This window comes from Salpingoeca rosetta, assembly GCF_000188695.1.
Source record: "Salpingoeca rosetta unplaced genomic scaffold supercont1.3, whole genome shotgun sequence".
NCBI classification, from domain to species: Eukaryota; class Choanoflagellata; order Craspedida; family Salpingoecidae; genus Salpingoeca; species Salpingoeca rosetta.
The window spans coordinates 832,427-846,046 of NW_004754931.1; the positions used below are offsets into that span (position 1 = coordinate 832,427).

At 54.9% G+C, this 13,620-nt stretch overlaps 4 protein-coding genes across 4 annotated transcripts in view; 3 read left to right on the forward strand and 1 right to left on the reverse strand.

The window, feature by feature from the left end:
* PTSG_01760 (uncharacterized protein) overlaps window positions 1-585 on the forward strand; it is a gene marked incomplete at both ends in the record, with an annotated part of 1,117 nt that extends 532 nt beyond the window's left edge. Inside the window, one exon of the mRNA XM_004997683.1 lies at window positions 60-585. Within this exon, the coding sequence (XP_004997740.1) occupies window positions 60-585 (526 nt within the window). The remainder of the gene's footprint in view (window positions 1-59) is intronic.
* A 229-nt stretch (window positions 586-814) lies between these two features.
* Window positions 815-7,370, reverse strand: PTSG_01761 (uncharacterized protein). Its single transcript, XM_004997684.1, has 19 exons — window positions 7,129-7,370; window positions 6,782-6,877; window positions 6,596-6,638; window positions 6,433-6,496; window positions 6,114-6,216; window positions 5,695-5,771; window positions 5,482-5,576; window positions 5,218-5,303; window positions 4,837-5,037; window positions 4,268-4,506; window positions 4,002-4,130; window positions 3,283-3,421; window positions 3,050-3,148; window positions 2,686-2,755; window positions 2,484-2,527; window positions 2,206-2,337; window positions 1,608-1,913; window positions 1,239-1,336; window positions 815-1,056 (listed from the first exon to the last, which is right to left on the reverse strand). Exons 1-19 carry the CDS (start codon window positions 7,348-7,350, stop codon window positions 951-953), a joined length of 2,349 nt encoding a protein of 782 aa, XP_004997741.1. The 5' UTR covers window positions 7,351-7,370; the 3' UTR covers window positions 815-950.
* A 42-nt stretch (window positions 7,371-7,412) lies between these two features.
* PTSG_01762 (uncharacterized protein) lies at window positions 7,413-10,989 on the forward strand. Its single transcript, XM_004997685.1, has 9 exons — window positions 7,413-7,453; window positions 7,851-8,456; window positions 8,750-8,878; window positions 9,102-9,207; window positions 9,416-9,699; window positions 9,965-9,983; window positions 10,182-10,249; window positions 10,528-10,620; window positions 10,839-10,989. Exons 1-9 carry the CDS (start codon window positions 7,451-7,453, stop codon window positions 10,917-10,919), a joined length of 1,389 nt encoding a protein of 462 aa, XP_004997742.1. The 5' UTR covers window positions 7,413-7,450; the 3' UTR covers window positions 10,920-10,989.
* A 676-nt stretch (window positions 10,990-11,665) lies between these two features.
* The window catches only part of PTSG_01763 (uncharacterized protein), an 8,039-nt gene continuing 6,084 nt past the window's right edge, over window positions 11,666-13,620 (forward strand). Inside the window, exons 1-5 of the mRNA XM_004997686.1 lie at window positions 11,666-12,265; window positions 12,523-12,574; window positions 12,706-12,915; window positions 13,137-13,252; window positions 13,418-13,502. Coding sequence (XP_004997743.1) covers window positions 12,149-12,265; window positions 12,523-12,574; window positions 12,706-12,915; window positions 13,137-13,252; window positions 13,418-13,502 — 580 coding nt within the window. The 5' untranslated portion in view covers window positions 11,666-12,148. The remainder of the gene's footprint in view (window positions 12,266-12,522; window positions 12,575-12,705; window positions 12,916-13,136; window positions 13,253-13,417; window positions 13,503-13,620) is intronic.

Below are 13,620 nucleotides of genomic sequence, written 5' to 3' on the forward strand. Positions count from 1 at the left end.
GTGCTCATCATCGACCCCACTGCCAACACCACGGACACCACAACCATCACCGGCTTCAGTGGCAACTTCAAGTGGTTTGGCGGTGTGCTGGCACCCAACGGCCTAATCTACGGCATTCCTTCCCACCACTCGTCCGTTCTCATCATCGATCCAACCGACAACTCGGCCGACATTACCACCATGTCTGGGCTGGGCGCTCTGCCATACAAATGGAATGGCGCAGCGCTGGCCAACAACGGCATGATCTATGCGTCCCCACGCGACTCAGACCGCGTGCTTATCATCGACCCCAGCACCAACACCGCCGACAACACCACGATTGCCGGCAGCAGTGCGTTGCGCGAGTCCAGCAACAAGTGGTTTTGCAACGTCGTCCTGGGAGACAACCGTGTGCTCGCCGTTCCGCTGCAAGGCACGGCGGCACTGGTCATTGATCCCGCCACCAACGTCGTCGACACAATCACCATCGCCGCCATCCCGCCCGGCACGCTCAACTGGGGTGGCTGTGTCCTGGGTGATGATGGCGCAGTCTACGCTGTGCCATCGCACTCGTCCTCCGTCCTGGTCATCGGCACACACTGCTGAAGCAGGCGTGTGCGTGTGTGTGTGTGTGTGTGTGTGTGTGTGTGTGTGTGTGTGTGTGTGTGTGTGTGTGTGTGTGTGTGTGTGTATGTGTGTTTGTATGTGTGTGTGTGTGTGTTTGAGCTAGCTGACAGTGTGTTGCCCCAGTGTTCTCTTGACCCCATGGCTCTCTCCCGTCTTCGTCACTCTTCTCCTCTCATTGGCGATCAAGATCCCTCACAACAAACGGTTCCTTTACACAGCACACCTTGCTGGGTGTTTACTGCTTCGATAATGTGTTCGCTCGTCGCCCCGTTACCTCATTACACCCGCCCCTTCTTGTCCCTTGCCCAAACCATGGATGTAGAAGCACTGCACTGCGTGTTGGGTCAGTTGCGGTTGCGCCGGGTCTTGTCGATAACAAACGCAACCACGTCGTCTGCCTCGCGGTTACCCGTGTACTCCACATCCTCCTGTCGTGTCTCCCCGAGCAACCTGGATCATGTGCCCCATAAAGCATTTCACAACAAAGAAACGTGTTATGTCAACACTGAAGTGCTCCCCTTGCTGTCAAATGCACACACACACACACGTACACACACACACACACACGCACACACACACGTACACACGTACACACACGTACACACACACACACGCAATGTTGCTGTGCGGACCTGAGAGTTGGGTATCCTGTGACGCCCTGGTCCTTGCAAAGCTCCTCTTGTTGTGTGCAGTCCACAGCAACAACCGGCGAATTCAAGCGCCCCTTTGCCTGTTGGTCGTCGTCATTGAGAGTAATGCGCGTAAGTGTGTTGTGTTGTGTGAGGGTGTGTGTGCGTGTGTTGTGTATGATAGGAGCTCAAATTGCTTTCCATGACTCCTCAACCTCCTCCAGCACACACACACACAATACACAACGCTACACAACGCTACACACGCTACACAAGCTACACTCACGACACACTCACTACACACACACACACACACACAATACACAACGCTACACACGCTACACACATTTCAGATTCACACATTTCAGCCACCTTAATGTAATCGGTGTGCATGGCACGGCAATGGTTGCACCACGGTGCATAGAACATCACCATTGTGCCGCTCTTTTCCCTTCGCAGCCGCGCCAGCCTCTCTCCTCCAACATGCTCCACCTTCTCGCGAAACTGGCTGTCACCGCCATCATCGCCGCCACTGCGAGACTCGCTACCCCGCCCCTTGCTGCTGCCGCTGTGCTGCTGCTGCTGTTGTTGTTGTTGCTGCTGCTGTGCAATCTGCTGCTCGAGGTGCTGCACCATTTGGTGGCAGCGCGTGCGATCCGTGCGCACATGCAAACACGCCTGTAAAGGGAGGAAGGGGCGGGCAGAGGGATGCACACCGTGAGATTGTGCATGTTGCGTGTTGGACGTGGTGGGTTGTGGTGGTCGAGGAGGTTGGATTGGTGGTGGTAGCTGCGGCAGGGCGCGTGTGTTTAGCAGATGAAGGCTGTGCTCATTCACTCGGCCAAATGCACCGGCCACATGCAGGGTGAACGTCAAACATCAACCAAAATGAAAGAAATAAAGAGCAGGCCGACATCACACCTCCTTCCCCTTCACCCAAGCCCCAGCCCTAGTTTTGAAAAGACACGACCTTGAATTGCTCGAGGGCGGCGTTGAGATTGCCTTTGCGCATGTACGCATATCCGAGGTTGCGGTGGATGACGCCGACATCGGTCGAGTAGATTGGATGCTTGTAGTGCATCGCCAGCCCGCTCCTGTACGTCTGCAATCGCACGCAGGTGCAAGGAAATGGGCGCGTACATTGCGTACGTGTACAATGCATTGGTCACCTCAGTGCTGTAACGTGGCGAGCACGTGTGGTGCAGGTGAGCGACTAACAATACAGCGACAGTGCAACCACGCATTCACCTCAATGGCTTCATCAATCCGCCCAGCCTTTGCCAAATTGACCCCTGCGATGTGTGTGCGTGTGTATGTGTGTGTGCACGTGCGCGCGCGTGTGTGTCCATGAATGAGTTGAGGAAATTGCCAAACATGGTATTGATGATGGCGCCAAAGGCATGCTGCGTTCACCCTGCATTGCCAACACACACGCGCACATACAGCACACCGAGATTGATGTATGCGGAGACGTAAGGCGGATAGAGTCGGATTGCTTCACGGAAATGGTGTTCTTGTTCCTGTTGGCCATGAAGCGAGTACACGGTCACAACAGCACGGCAACGTGGACAAGGCATGAAAAGGCGAGCAAAGGGACATGTTGTTGCATATGGTTTGTGGTAAGAACACGTGATACGCGTACACGCACACGAGTGTCAACATCATCGCAAACAAACCAAACCAAACCAAACCAAACCAAAACACAACACAACACAACACAACACAAATCAAAACAACACAAATCAAAACAACACAACACAACAAAACACAACACAAACAACACAAGCAACTACGGTGCGCGTGCGCATTCTCACCTCGCCAGACATGTAGTATGCGGCGTTGTGATGCAACTTTGCGTTTGTTGGCGCAGCAATCAAACCCGATCGGTACAACGACAGTTCATCTTTCCAATCCTACAACGTTCATACGCGTGTGAGGTGTGAGGGGGGAGGGGCACGCGTGAGTCACGAGCACGAGCAGTTTACATGAGCACATACGTGGAACCACAGGCACATGCGCGCACGCACGTGCGCATGCACGGACCAACCTCGTTGCGGGTGTGTGTGCGGAATGAATACGCAGCAACAACGAGGGCGAGAAGCGCCGCAGCGTATGAGCGCCAATGGAGCGGTCGGTTGCCTGCAAGCACTCGTGCTCCAATGATGAGCAGCAGGCAGAAGCCAATGCTGGTGGGTGGGTTCATCACACCAGCAAGGGGACACGTGAGCATCGTACTTGACGGCATGATTTCGTGATGCAGCACGCAGCAACGCACACCACACACACACACACACACACACACACACACACACACACACACACGCACACACACACACACACGGGCTTCGTAGGCCTACATTGAAAAGGCAGTCAGGTCTCAATGCAGCCGAAAAAAATGCTAAAAGGTTGCTGAGTCAAGGATGATGAGACCCCCCAACTGGTAGCTTCTGTTCCTATTTTAAACGGCGTCACAATCTTGGCCCGGAGCTCATGCAATGGGTGTTGGACCGTGTAACATGTAGGGTGGGAAATGTGAGGCTAAGTAGAACGTGCCAAATTATTAGTGGCCAACAGCCCCCGACACGCCGAATTATCTCAAGAAAATCCAGTGGATTGACCACATCTCAACATCCTCAATAGGGCGCAACCCCTCCAAGCCTCAAGTCGTAGCGCGAGTCAAGCTAGAAACCTGCTCACTTCGCATTACGCCTATGACGAGTGCGTCTAGGTTAATTAACGCGCCCACTGGCGAGATTTTCCTCGTACTAGGGCTTGTCCGTGATCAGATGGACTGATAAAGGGTCCGCGTTCGTATTTTGCCGGACGACGATAGTGTCTGAGTGCACATCGAGAGTCATGTTGTCCCAGAGGGGCTGGTCTCCGGTCTTAGGTAGACTATATCGCGGTCCAATCGCATAACACACACACACTACTACACACACTACTACTACTACACACACACACACACACACACACACACACACACACACACACACACACACACACACACGCACACACACACACACACACACCTGCGTGCGCGAAGGGCAGCGAGGATGACTGCGGCCAACGCGAGGTAGAACAGGAGGATGTAAACAATACGGGGATCCGATGCAGATGTAACACTCGGAACGGCGCCGGCCGACCAGTCGCAGCAGAGCCAGAGCGGGAAGATGAGCAGCCAGGCGTGCAGCGTGACATAGAGGTTTTTGGTGAGAGAGCGGAACACAAAGCTCTCCATGTGGTTGGCAGGATTGGTCTTCTCATCCACCTGTCGTTGTGTGACAACGCGTGCAAGTCGACAAGCCACAGAGACGATGCGTGAGGTGTGTTGTACGTGTTTGGAACGCGCTGGGTTCAAACAAAACAGACCTGCCAACGTCAAACTTGCCACCGGGTAATAACCCACAGAGCATGAATAGACAGCACGCACACTTTGACACAAATATTGGCATCCACAACACAACCACCACAGCTGCTCCACACACACACACACACACACACACACACATACACACACACAGCTCCACAGCTCCACAGACACACACACTCTCTCTCATCATCACACACACGCGCACACACACCGAGCGCGACAGCCCACCTTGATGTGGACTTTGTTGAGAGAGACGCGGTATTTCATGACGATAGCGGAGAGGACGAGCAGAAGCAGCAGGCGCACAACGGCACCGGTGGACACTGTAATCCATGGACTGCTCCTGTCCTTCTTCTGCTGCTGCGAAGGGCCACTGACGGCCACTTTTGGGCGCCGACCTCCGCCCGGACGTTTTGTCCCCTTTGCAGACTAGGGAAGACCGGGCATGCCATGTCACACGTGACACAAATGAGCCGTGATGTCAGGGATTGCAAGAGCACAGGAAGACAGCACAGGAAGAAAGCACAGGAAGAAGCGGCTGAGCATACAACACGATAGGTGATGCGAATGACTGCAGCAAATACACAACACCTGGAGCGTAGTCCTCACCCGAGCACGGAGCAGGAGGGCGATGGGATTGAGGTTGCAGTTGACCAAGAGCTCATATGCGAGGCAGACACCAACCACAGTGACACCTGACAGCACATGAGAATGGGGAGGGGAAATGGGAAGGTGATGGATCGCGTCGTGAGGTGGATGCAGGGTGCATTCAATAAATTGCACAGGCAGCCCAATGTTCACATGGCAATCGACAAGGTGGGCTGGCACAGTGAAAGAGAAGTTATTCACACACATACACACACATGTGCGCACCTTGTTCCTTTGAGAGCATGGCAGCTGTTGCGAGGGCGACGGAGATGGCAACCCATGTTGCCGCTGCCTTGATGTCACCAACATACTTGCTTGCTCTGGTCAAATGAATGTGGAGCAACAGGCGTATGCGCGTAAGTGTGAGCGTAGATGAACTGTGACATACAGCCGTGACAGGTGGGCTGGTGTCGGCAGGAATTGTCGCGGGTCAAGTACCTGGTGTAAGCGAGAAACGAAGCGATGAAGAAGATGGCAGAGAGCAGCTCAGCCCGGCCAACAAGACCGGTCACCGCCTGTGGTGTTGAGGTGTGTGTGTGTGCGTGTGTGTGTGCGCGTGTGTGTGCGTGCGTGCGTGTGTGTGTGTGTGTGTGTGTGTGTGTGTGTGTGTGTGTGTGTGTGTGTGTGTGTGTGTGTGTGTGTGTGTGTGTGTGCGTGTGTGTGGGCGTTTGTGTGCGTTTGTGTGTGTGTGTGTGCGTGTGTGTGGGCGTTTGTGTGTGTATGTGTGTGTGTGTGTGTGTGTGTGTGTGTGTGTGTGCGTGTGTGTGTGTGTGTGTGTGTGTGTGTGTGTGTGTGTGTGTGTGTGTGTGCTGTGCTGTGCTGTGCGATGCAATTATGTCACGTTAGCCTGGACGAACCTCGGTGTGAATGGGGTGGGCTGCAAAGAGACTGCCGACGAGCACAAGCTCGGGTGTTGTCGGTGCGTCAATCACAAGAGGTGTCATGACCACCACCAAGCAGCTGCAAGATCACATGTGTGTATGTGTGTGTGTGTGTGCACGTGTGTATGTGAGAGAGAGAGAGTGTGTGTGTGTGTGTGAGAGTGAGAGTGAGAGAGGGTTGTTTGCGGGGTGTGGTGTGGCATGCGGAGTGGTGTCTGCTCGTCACAGAAGTGCAACATGCACACACACGCATGCACACACACACACATGCACATGCTTCAATTTGGAACCTGACCTGGCAATGGTGTGCATGGCCACGTTGGTGATGTGAAAACCAGTTTCGTTCATGCCGTGGATGTCTGGCATTCATGGTGACATGAGATGTGAGTTTCGACATGGGCTGTGCTGCACACAGGGAAGGCTGAGCTTGAGGTGCAGCTGGCGGTGTAGATGCTTACCGTGTCCCCAGCGGAAGGTGAGGGTGGTCAACGGCCGATAGGACTGCAGCAGTGACACACGGTTGTGAACACACAACACACAATCAGTGATAGTGCACAAGGAAGAACAAGGCGGATCAGCGGAGGGTTCAAACGCAGGGGAATGGCAGGAGTAACGACAAATCACAGACAGAGAGACGTGCACACCTCGTGTTGGGCGTCGTGCGCGTCCATCCTCTCGCCCCAAAAGTTGTCGTTAAACACATCCAGCACTGATGTCTTGGAAGAGTCCACATCAGCATTCTGCAGAAGAGAAACGCACACACACACAGGTCACCAGTGCACTCGTTTGTCATTGGCAGAGGAGAACAAGCTCGAAAGCTGAGAAGATCCAAACTTCAACGCCTTTGCTTCAACGTCTTTGTGTCAACGTCTTTGTGTCAACGCCTTTGTGTCAACGCCCTGTGCGCCAAAAGCTTCGCTTCAGACACACATGCACATGCACACACATGCACACACATGCACGCACACACAGAGAAGCGTGCTGCAAGTACCTGCTGGATGGCTGGGAGGTCGTCAAACACGAATTTGCCATGGTAGCTGTTTGAGTACGCGACCGCCGTCACCACAAGCGTGCAAGCGAATGCCAGCAGCAATGAGGACGTGCTTGTTGGAGCCGCCATGCTCGAGGACGACGCCCGTGGTGGTTGATGTTGATGGTGTGCTTTGCCAGCATCATCGCCGCCGCTAGCAGCCGCTGTCCTCCCACCAGCCATGTTCTTGTTGTAAAACAGCATGTAAAGTAGTTGACCCTGAAATCAGGGGGCCATTCCCGCCACTGCCACTGCGCACGTCTCAACAACAGCAGCGGCGACGATGGTGAGTGCGTGTGGTGGAGATGTGTGTTGGTGGTGATGAGAGAGGGACATGACGATGACAACAATGAGGACAGTGGGAGGGGGCGAGGGGGGCACTGGACAGGAAGGGAACGGCAGGAAAGGACGCAGTGCACCTGGCTGCTGTCCCTTTTGTCTGTTGGCTTGTGCTTGTGCTTGTGTTGTGTCCCCAAAGCACACAACATTCACCCCATTCACAACACAATCACATTCACTCATACAAGCACACACTCGCACATATGTTTTCACGCACACGTTCACGCACACTCATACACACACACACACTCGCACATATGTTTTCACGCACACGTTCACCCACACTCATACACACACATACGCATACACACACACACATTCATCCCTTTTTGATTTGTGCACAGGCATCACAACCAGGAGCTGCACCAGATGCAGCCCAACAGCAGCCACCACCACCTTCAACACAAGCACCACCACCACCAGCAGCAGTAGCATCATCTTCATCACAACACCCGCCAGTGCCGCCCATGTCACAGCGGCCGCCGTTCCCGCCCCCGCCAGGTGCAGGTTTCCCTGGGTTTCCTCCACAGCCGCCGCCGTTTGGCGCGCCGCCACCGTTTCCACCACAGGGTGCGCCGTACGGCATGCCGCCACAGCCGCCCGGGATGCCGCCTGCTCCCGCGACAGATGCAGCCCAGCAACAGCAGGAGCAAGCAGCACAGGCAGACGGTGTGAAGCAGGAAGAGACCGGGGAAACTGGCAGCGCACAAGCGGGAGAGAACGGCACAGCGGGGACAGCACAGCCAACGGCAAATGGAGAACAGCAGGCAGCAACAAAGCAAGAGGAACAGGACACAACACAGGCAGCTGCGCAAGGAGCAGAGGCAGGGGAAAATGACACGGACCTGTTGCCGGAGAACAACACCATCTACATTAACAACTTGAACGAGAAGGTCAAGGAAGATGAGCTGAAGAAGGCGCTCACCGCCGTCTTCAAGCAGTTTGGCAAGGTTGGTCAGTGGCATGTGTGTGTGGCCTGTTGTTTGTTCGTGTATGTGTGTGTGTGCGTGTGTGTGTGTGTGTACTGTTGTTTGTTCGTGTATGTGTGTGAACGCGCGCGCGTGTTTGTGTGCGTGTGTGTGTGTGTGTGTGTGTGTGTGTGTGTGTGTGTGCGTGTACTCTTTTTTGCGGTCGCTTGGTTGTGTGAGTGACTGTCCGTTTTTGGAGGCGATGCTGTGATCGGCGCTTCGTTCAGACATTGTTGCCGTGACACGTCTTCTTCTTGCCTGTTATCATGTTGTAGATCCTGCAAATTGTGGCGATGAAGTCGTACTATCGTCGCGGACAGGCGTTTGTGGTGTTTGATTCTGTCGACAGCGCCAAGGCCGCCATCTCCGCCATGCAGGGCTTTCCCTTTGTTGGAAAACCAATGGTATGTGTGTGTTTGTGTGTGTTGTGTGTGTTGTGTGTGTGTGTGTGTGTGTGTTGTGTGTGTGTGTGTGTGTTTACGCATGTATGCCTTGATTTGAATGCCTCGTGGTGTTTGGTTTGCCTTCACGTCACGCCAACACCACCATCCCTCACCATACCCTCATCATCACCAATTTACACTCCCCTCCTCCTCCTCCTCCTCCTCGTTGTCGTGTCGGTGCCAGCGCATCAACTTTGCCAAGACCAAGTCGGATGTGATTGCAAAACGGGACGGCACCTTCAAGCCGCGCGAGAAGAAGCCCCTCCCGCCAAAGCCTGAGCAGAAGAAAGGTCGGCTGTTCTGTGTGGAGTTGGAGCACTTGTGATCTGAGGATGTGAGACACACACACACACACACACACAACACACACACACACACACACACACACACACACACACACACACACACACACACATGTTTCCGTGTACTGTCCTCGGCAGCCGCAAAGTGTCACTCACAACGTCAACCGATAATTTACACGCGCTCGTGCACATGCAGTGGAGTCGGACGAGGAGGAGTCTGAGGATGAGGAGGAGCACGGTGCACAGCCCCACAAGCGGGCGAAAATGGATGAGCAGCCTGCAGCAGCGCCCCAGCAACCGCCGGCGCAGCAGCAGCAGCAGCCACCAGCAGGCCCGCCAGGGTACCCGCCACAGCCGTATGCAGCACAGCCGCCAGCATATGGGCAGCAGCAGCAACAGCCGCCGCCACCGGGAGCGCCGCCATCGTATCCGCCATATGGGCAGTACGGACGCCCGCCCGCGCCCCCGCCACCGGGCATGGTGCGCTGCTTGAGAGGGGGGGGGGACGTGGCTGTGCGGGGAGTTGTGGAAGGGTAGATAGGGAGAAGCAGAGTTGGTTCGGGGAGTGTGGTTGTGTGTCCTCTTCTGTTTTGCCTCAACGACTTGCTTGGCTGTGGCATCCTTTCGCCTGCGCTTGCCCTTGACACACAAACTGGGCCCTCACGTCATGCTTGCTTCGTCTTTCCCCGTGCCCTGGTTCGCGTGCCCTCTGCTCCTTTCGTGCAACGAATTGCCATGACAACAGCCGCCGGCTGCGCCGCAAGGTACGGCTGCTGTGTGCATTCTGTTTGTTTGTTTGTTTGCATGCGTCATGCGTGCAGCTTCTGTAACTTTGCCACATCCACGCACGCACACGCAAACACATGCATGTGCAAGCGGTATATTGCTCACGTGTTGAACGTCAATTGCTGTGGTTATGTTGTATGTACTGCTCCATGTGGTGTTGTTGCTTTGCACAACAGTGGAGGAGCCCAACGCCATTCTCTTTGTGCAGAACATCCCTGCAGGCACCACCGCAGAACGCATCACAGTACGTCATCGCTTTTTGTTTGTGTGATGTGCTTGTGTGCATGTGTGTGTGCATGCGTGTGCGTGCGTGCATGAGCAATTGTACCATATGCAGTCGAACGTGGGCAATGCGCGCGTGTGACGCCTGCGGCACTCTCTAACACACACACACACACACACACACACACACACACACACACACACACACACACACACACACACACACACACACACACACACGCACACACACATGCACACACACACGCACGTACACACATGTGTCCGCTCCATGGTGTGCAGAACCTGTTCAAGCAGTTTGCAGGGTTCAAGGAGGTGCGAACAGTCCCGTCCAGGCCCGACATTGCCTTTGTCGAGTACGACAACCCCATGCAGGTCAGAACGCGTGTTGACGATTGTGTGCATGCGGCATGAGTACATGCTCGTCACCGTCCACTTGTCCACACGACATCACACCCACAATCCCCCGCCCATCAATGCATTTCACATGGCCCTTATCTTATCTCACCTCACCTCGTCTCTTCTCTTGTCATCTCACGTGATCCCCCCCCCCTCTTTTACCCTCCTCTGCTTTTGTTGCTTGCAATGGCCAGAGCGGATATGCCAAGGTGCAGCTGCACCAGCACGAGATTGCGCCTGGGTCCAAGATCACAGTGGCTTTTGCCAAGAAATAGTGTTGTCTGTGTGTGTGTGTGTGTGTGTGTGTGTGTGTGTGTGTGTGTGTGTGTGTGCGTCCGTGTGTGTGTGCGTCCGTGTGTGTGTGTCCGTGTGCGTTGGTGTGGAATAGTGGACATGCCTCTCTGCACCTGATACAACAGGAGGAGGAGGCGAAACACAAATTGTTGTTGTTGTTGTTGTTTACTGTTGCTGAGCCGGTGGTTATCACGACTTGAAAGCTGGATGTGTGGACGGAAGCGAACAAGAAACCATTCATTCCACCTGCCTTACGCATCGACAAACAAAAAAAAAGCGGCTGCTCCTTTCACAACACGGGACACTGCACACCAAAGGACACTCCAAACACCACAAAACCACCTCCAACAGCAGCAAGCGGCATAGCATGCGCGCAGGAGCAAGCACAGCGGAAACAGCAGTGCAGCCCTCAACAGGCACATCAGCAGCAGCAGCAGCAACGAGCCACAAAACAAAGCAAGAAGCAGCCACAAAGCGCAAAATCAAGCAAGTGTTTCGAACCAAACGCGTTTAGGTGCGCGAATCCGCACATTTGCTGGCATTTTTCGGGTGGCGAAGGGAGAGCGATGGTGGGCGATGTGGTGCGCTGGCCAACAACGTGCGTTGCTCGGCGATGCCTGGAATGCTGCGAATGCGATGTTGCTTGTCTGGCAGCGATGGCAGTGTTCGCCTCACGACGGGCGCGAGTGCTTTGCGTGCCAACACCGACGCAAACCCTTCATCACTGCCATCAGCGGTTCACGCAAGCGGCGTTGTTCGTGTGCGTCTTGCTTCATCCTCCACACGAAACCAAACCACACCACACCACACCATCCATCATCATCGTGGGTGGCGGCGTCCTTTCCTTCCATCCAACCCATCAACACGCATCCATCCCTTCTTGCATCCACCCACATTCTCCCTCACCATCATCACCCCACACATCCATCCAGCCACCACCACATCCACGACCCACGACCCTTGGCTGTCGCCACCACCATCACCGCCACGCTTCCTTCCATTTACCACCGTCCGCAACCTTTCCGTCTCTTCTTCGTGCATTTGCTGTTGTACTCCCGAACACGAGTGGAGCTCAACACCTGCTGCGCGCACGATAGGCAACCAACCAACACAAGCACAACAACACAAAGACACGCTCGCGCGCGTTTCACGCACAACCAATCGCCCACATTAAGCAAACACAGCTGCACCCACCACAACAGCACCGGCGATGGCGAGGTTACGTCTCGTGGCGCTGGCATTTGCACTGCTCCTGGTGCTGACTGCATCCGCAGCGACGGCAAAGACGGTCACCATCTACCCAGCTCGCGATGGCACCCTCATAGAGGTGTGTGTGTGTGTGTGTGTGTGTGTGTGTGTGTGTGTGTGTGTGTGTGTGTGTGTGTGTGTGTGTGTGCGTATGTCTGTCTGTCCGTGTGCGTGTGTGTGTGTGTGTGTGTGTGTGTGTGTGTGTGTGTGTGTGTGTGTGTGTGTGTGTTATTTCGGCTTTACATGAGCGTTTGCGCTTGCACACTGACACATGCACACAGAGCCAGCACCTTTCAACTCATCCACGACATCATCTCGTGCACAACATTGTGGCAGCCTGCTGGCGAGGAAACCAATGCTGCTGGGCTCTCCGACGGCATCTACTCTGGTACATCATGTGCAAGACAACATCCGTGCACCTTGCCCCACTTATGCTCGATGCGCTCCCAATCTGTACACTCCCACACACACACACACTCACTCACTCACTCACACACTCACACACACGCGCGCGCATAGGTGTCCTTGCTGAGGGAAGGCGCATGCGCGCTGCGCTGTGGTTCGACATTGATCGTGAGATCCCCGAAGGGTCCACGATCAACAGCGCATCCGTGTTCCTGTTCCTGCAGAAGGTGAAACTGCCCCTGCCAAAGGACTACACGCTGCATCGCCTCCTGGGCGAGTTTGGGGAAGGCACTGCTTCCTTCAACGGCGGCAAGGGCGCGCCAGGTGTGTACATGTGTGTGTGTGTGTGTGTGTGTGTGTGTGTGTGTGTGTGTGTGTGTGTGTGTGTGTGTTGTGGTCTGAATGTATGCACCCTTGTGTACGTGTGCTCTGTTCTGGGCTTCTGCTGGGCGCTTTGCGGGCGCCTCAATGTCTCAACTGCAGCTCACCACTGTCATGTCCCCCTTCCCCACCACATGCACATACACCCATCTTCCACACAACAGCGACAATGTACGATGTGACGTGGAACCACGCCATGTACCCTTTCAAGGCGTGGACAACACCAGGCGGTGACTTTGTTGCAAACCCGAGCGCAACCACCGCCGTCTCCTTCGCTCAGGTTCGCCATTGAGTGCACTGCGCTCCTGTATGCGTGTACATGGCGGAACGGCGTGCCTGCAGGATGGACCAATCACCTGTCGACATCACTTTTCGTCTACGTGTATGCTCACTCTGCCACTGCGCTCACTGTGCTGCACCGTTGCGTGCGTGCTGCCACCAACAGATGGAGTACGAGTGGGCGGGCCTCGAAGCTGACGTGCAGTTCTGGGCCGACCACCCCTCGGAAGACTTTGGATTCATCCTCATCGGTGCGTTGTCAGAACAGCAGCCGCAGCCCACCACATGTCTCGCATGTCGCGCACGCACACACACACACACACACACACACACACACACACACACACACACACACACACACACACACAC

Coding starts and splice junctions, on each gene's coding strand:
- PTSG_01761 (XM_004997684.1), bottom strand. CDS start 7,350: ATGGCTGGTGGGAGGACAGCGGCTGCTAGCGGCGGCGATGATGCTGGC. Junction 6,878..7,128: donor ACCTCCCAGCCATCCAGCAG/GTACTTGCAGCA, acceptor TCTCTTCTGCAG/AATGCTGATGTGGACTCTTC. Junction 3,149..3,282: donor GCACACACACCCGCAACGAG/GTTGGTCCGTGC, acceptor TGAACGTTGTAG/GATTGGAAAGATGAACTGTC.
- PTSG_01762 (XM_004997685.1), top strand. Junction 8,457..8,749: donor TCTTCAAGCAGTTTGGCAAG/GTTGGTCAGTGG, acceptor ATCATGTTGTAG/ATCCTGCAAATTGTGGCGAT. Junction 9,208..9,415: donor AAAGCCTGAGCAGAAGAAAG/GTCGGCTGTTCT, acceptor GTGCACATGCAG/TGGAGTCGGACGAGGAGGAG.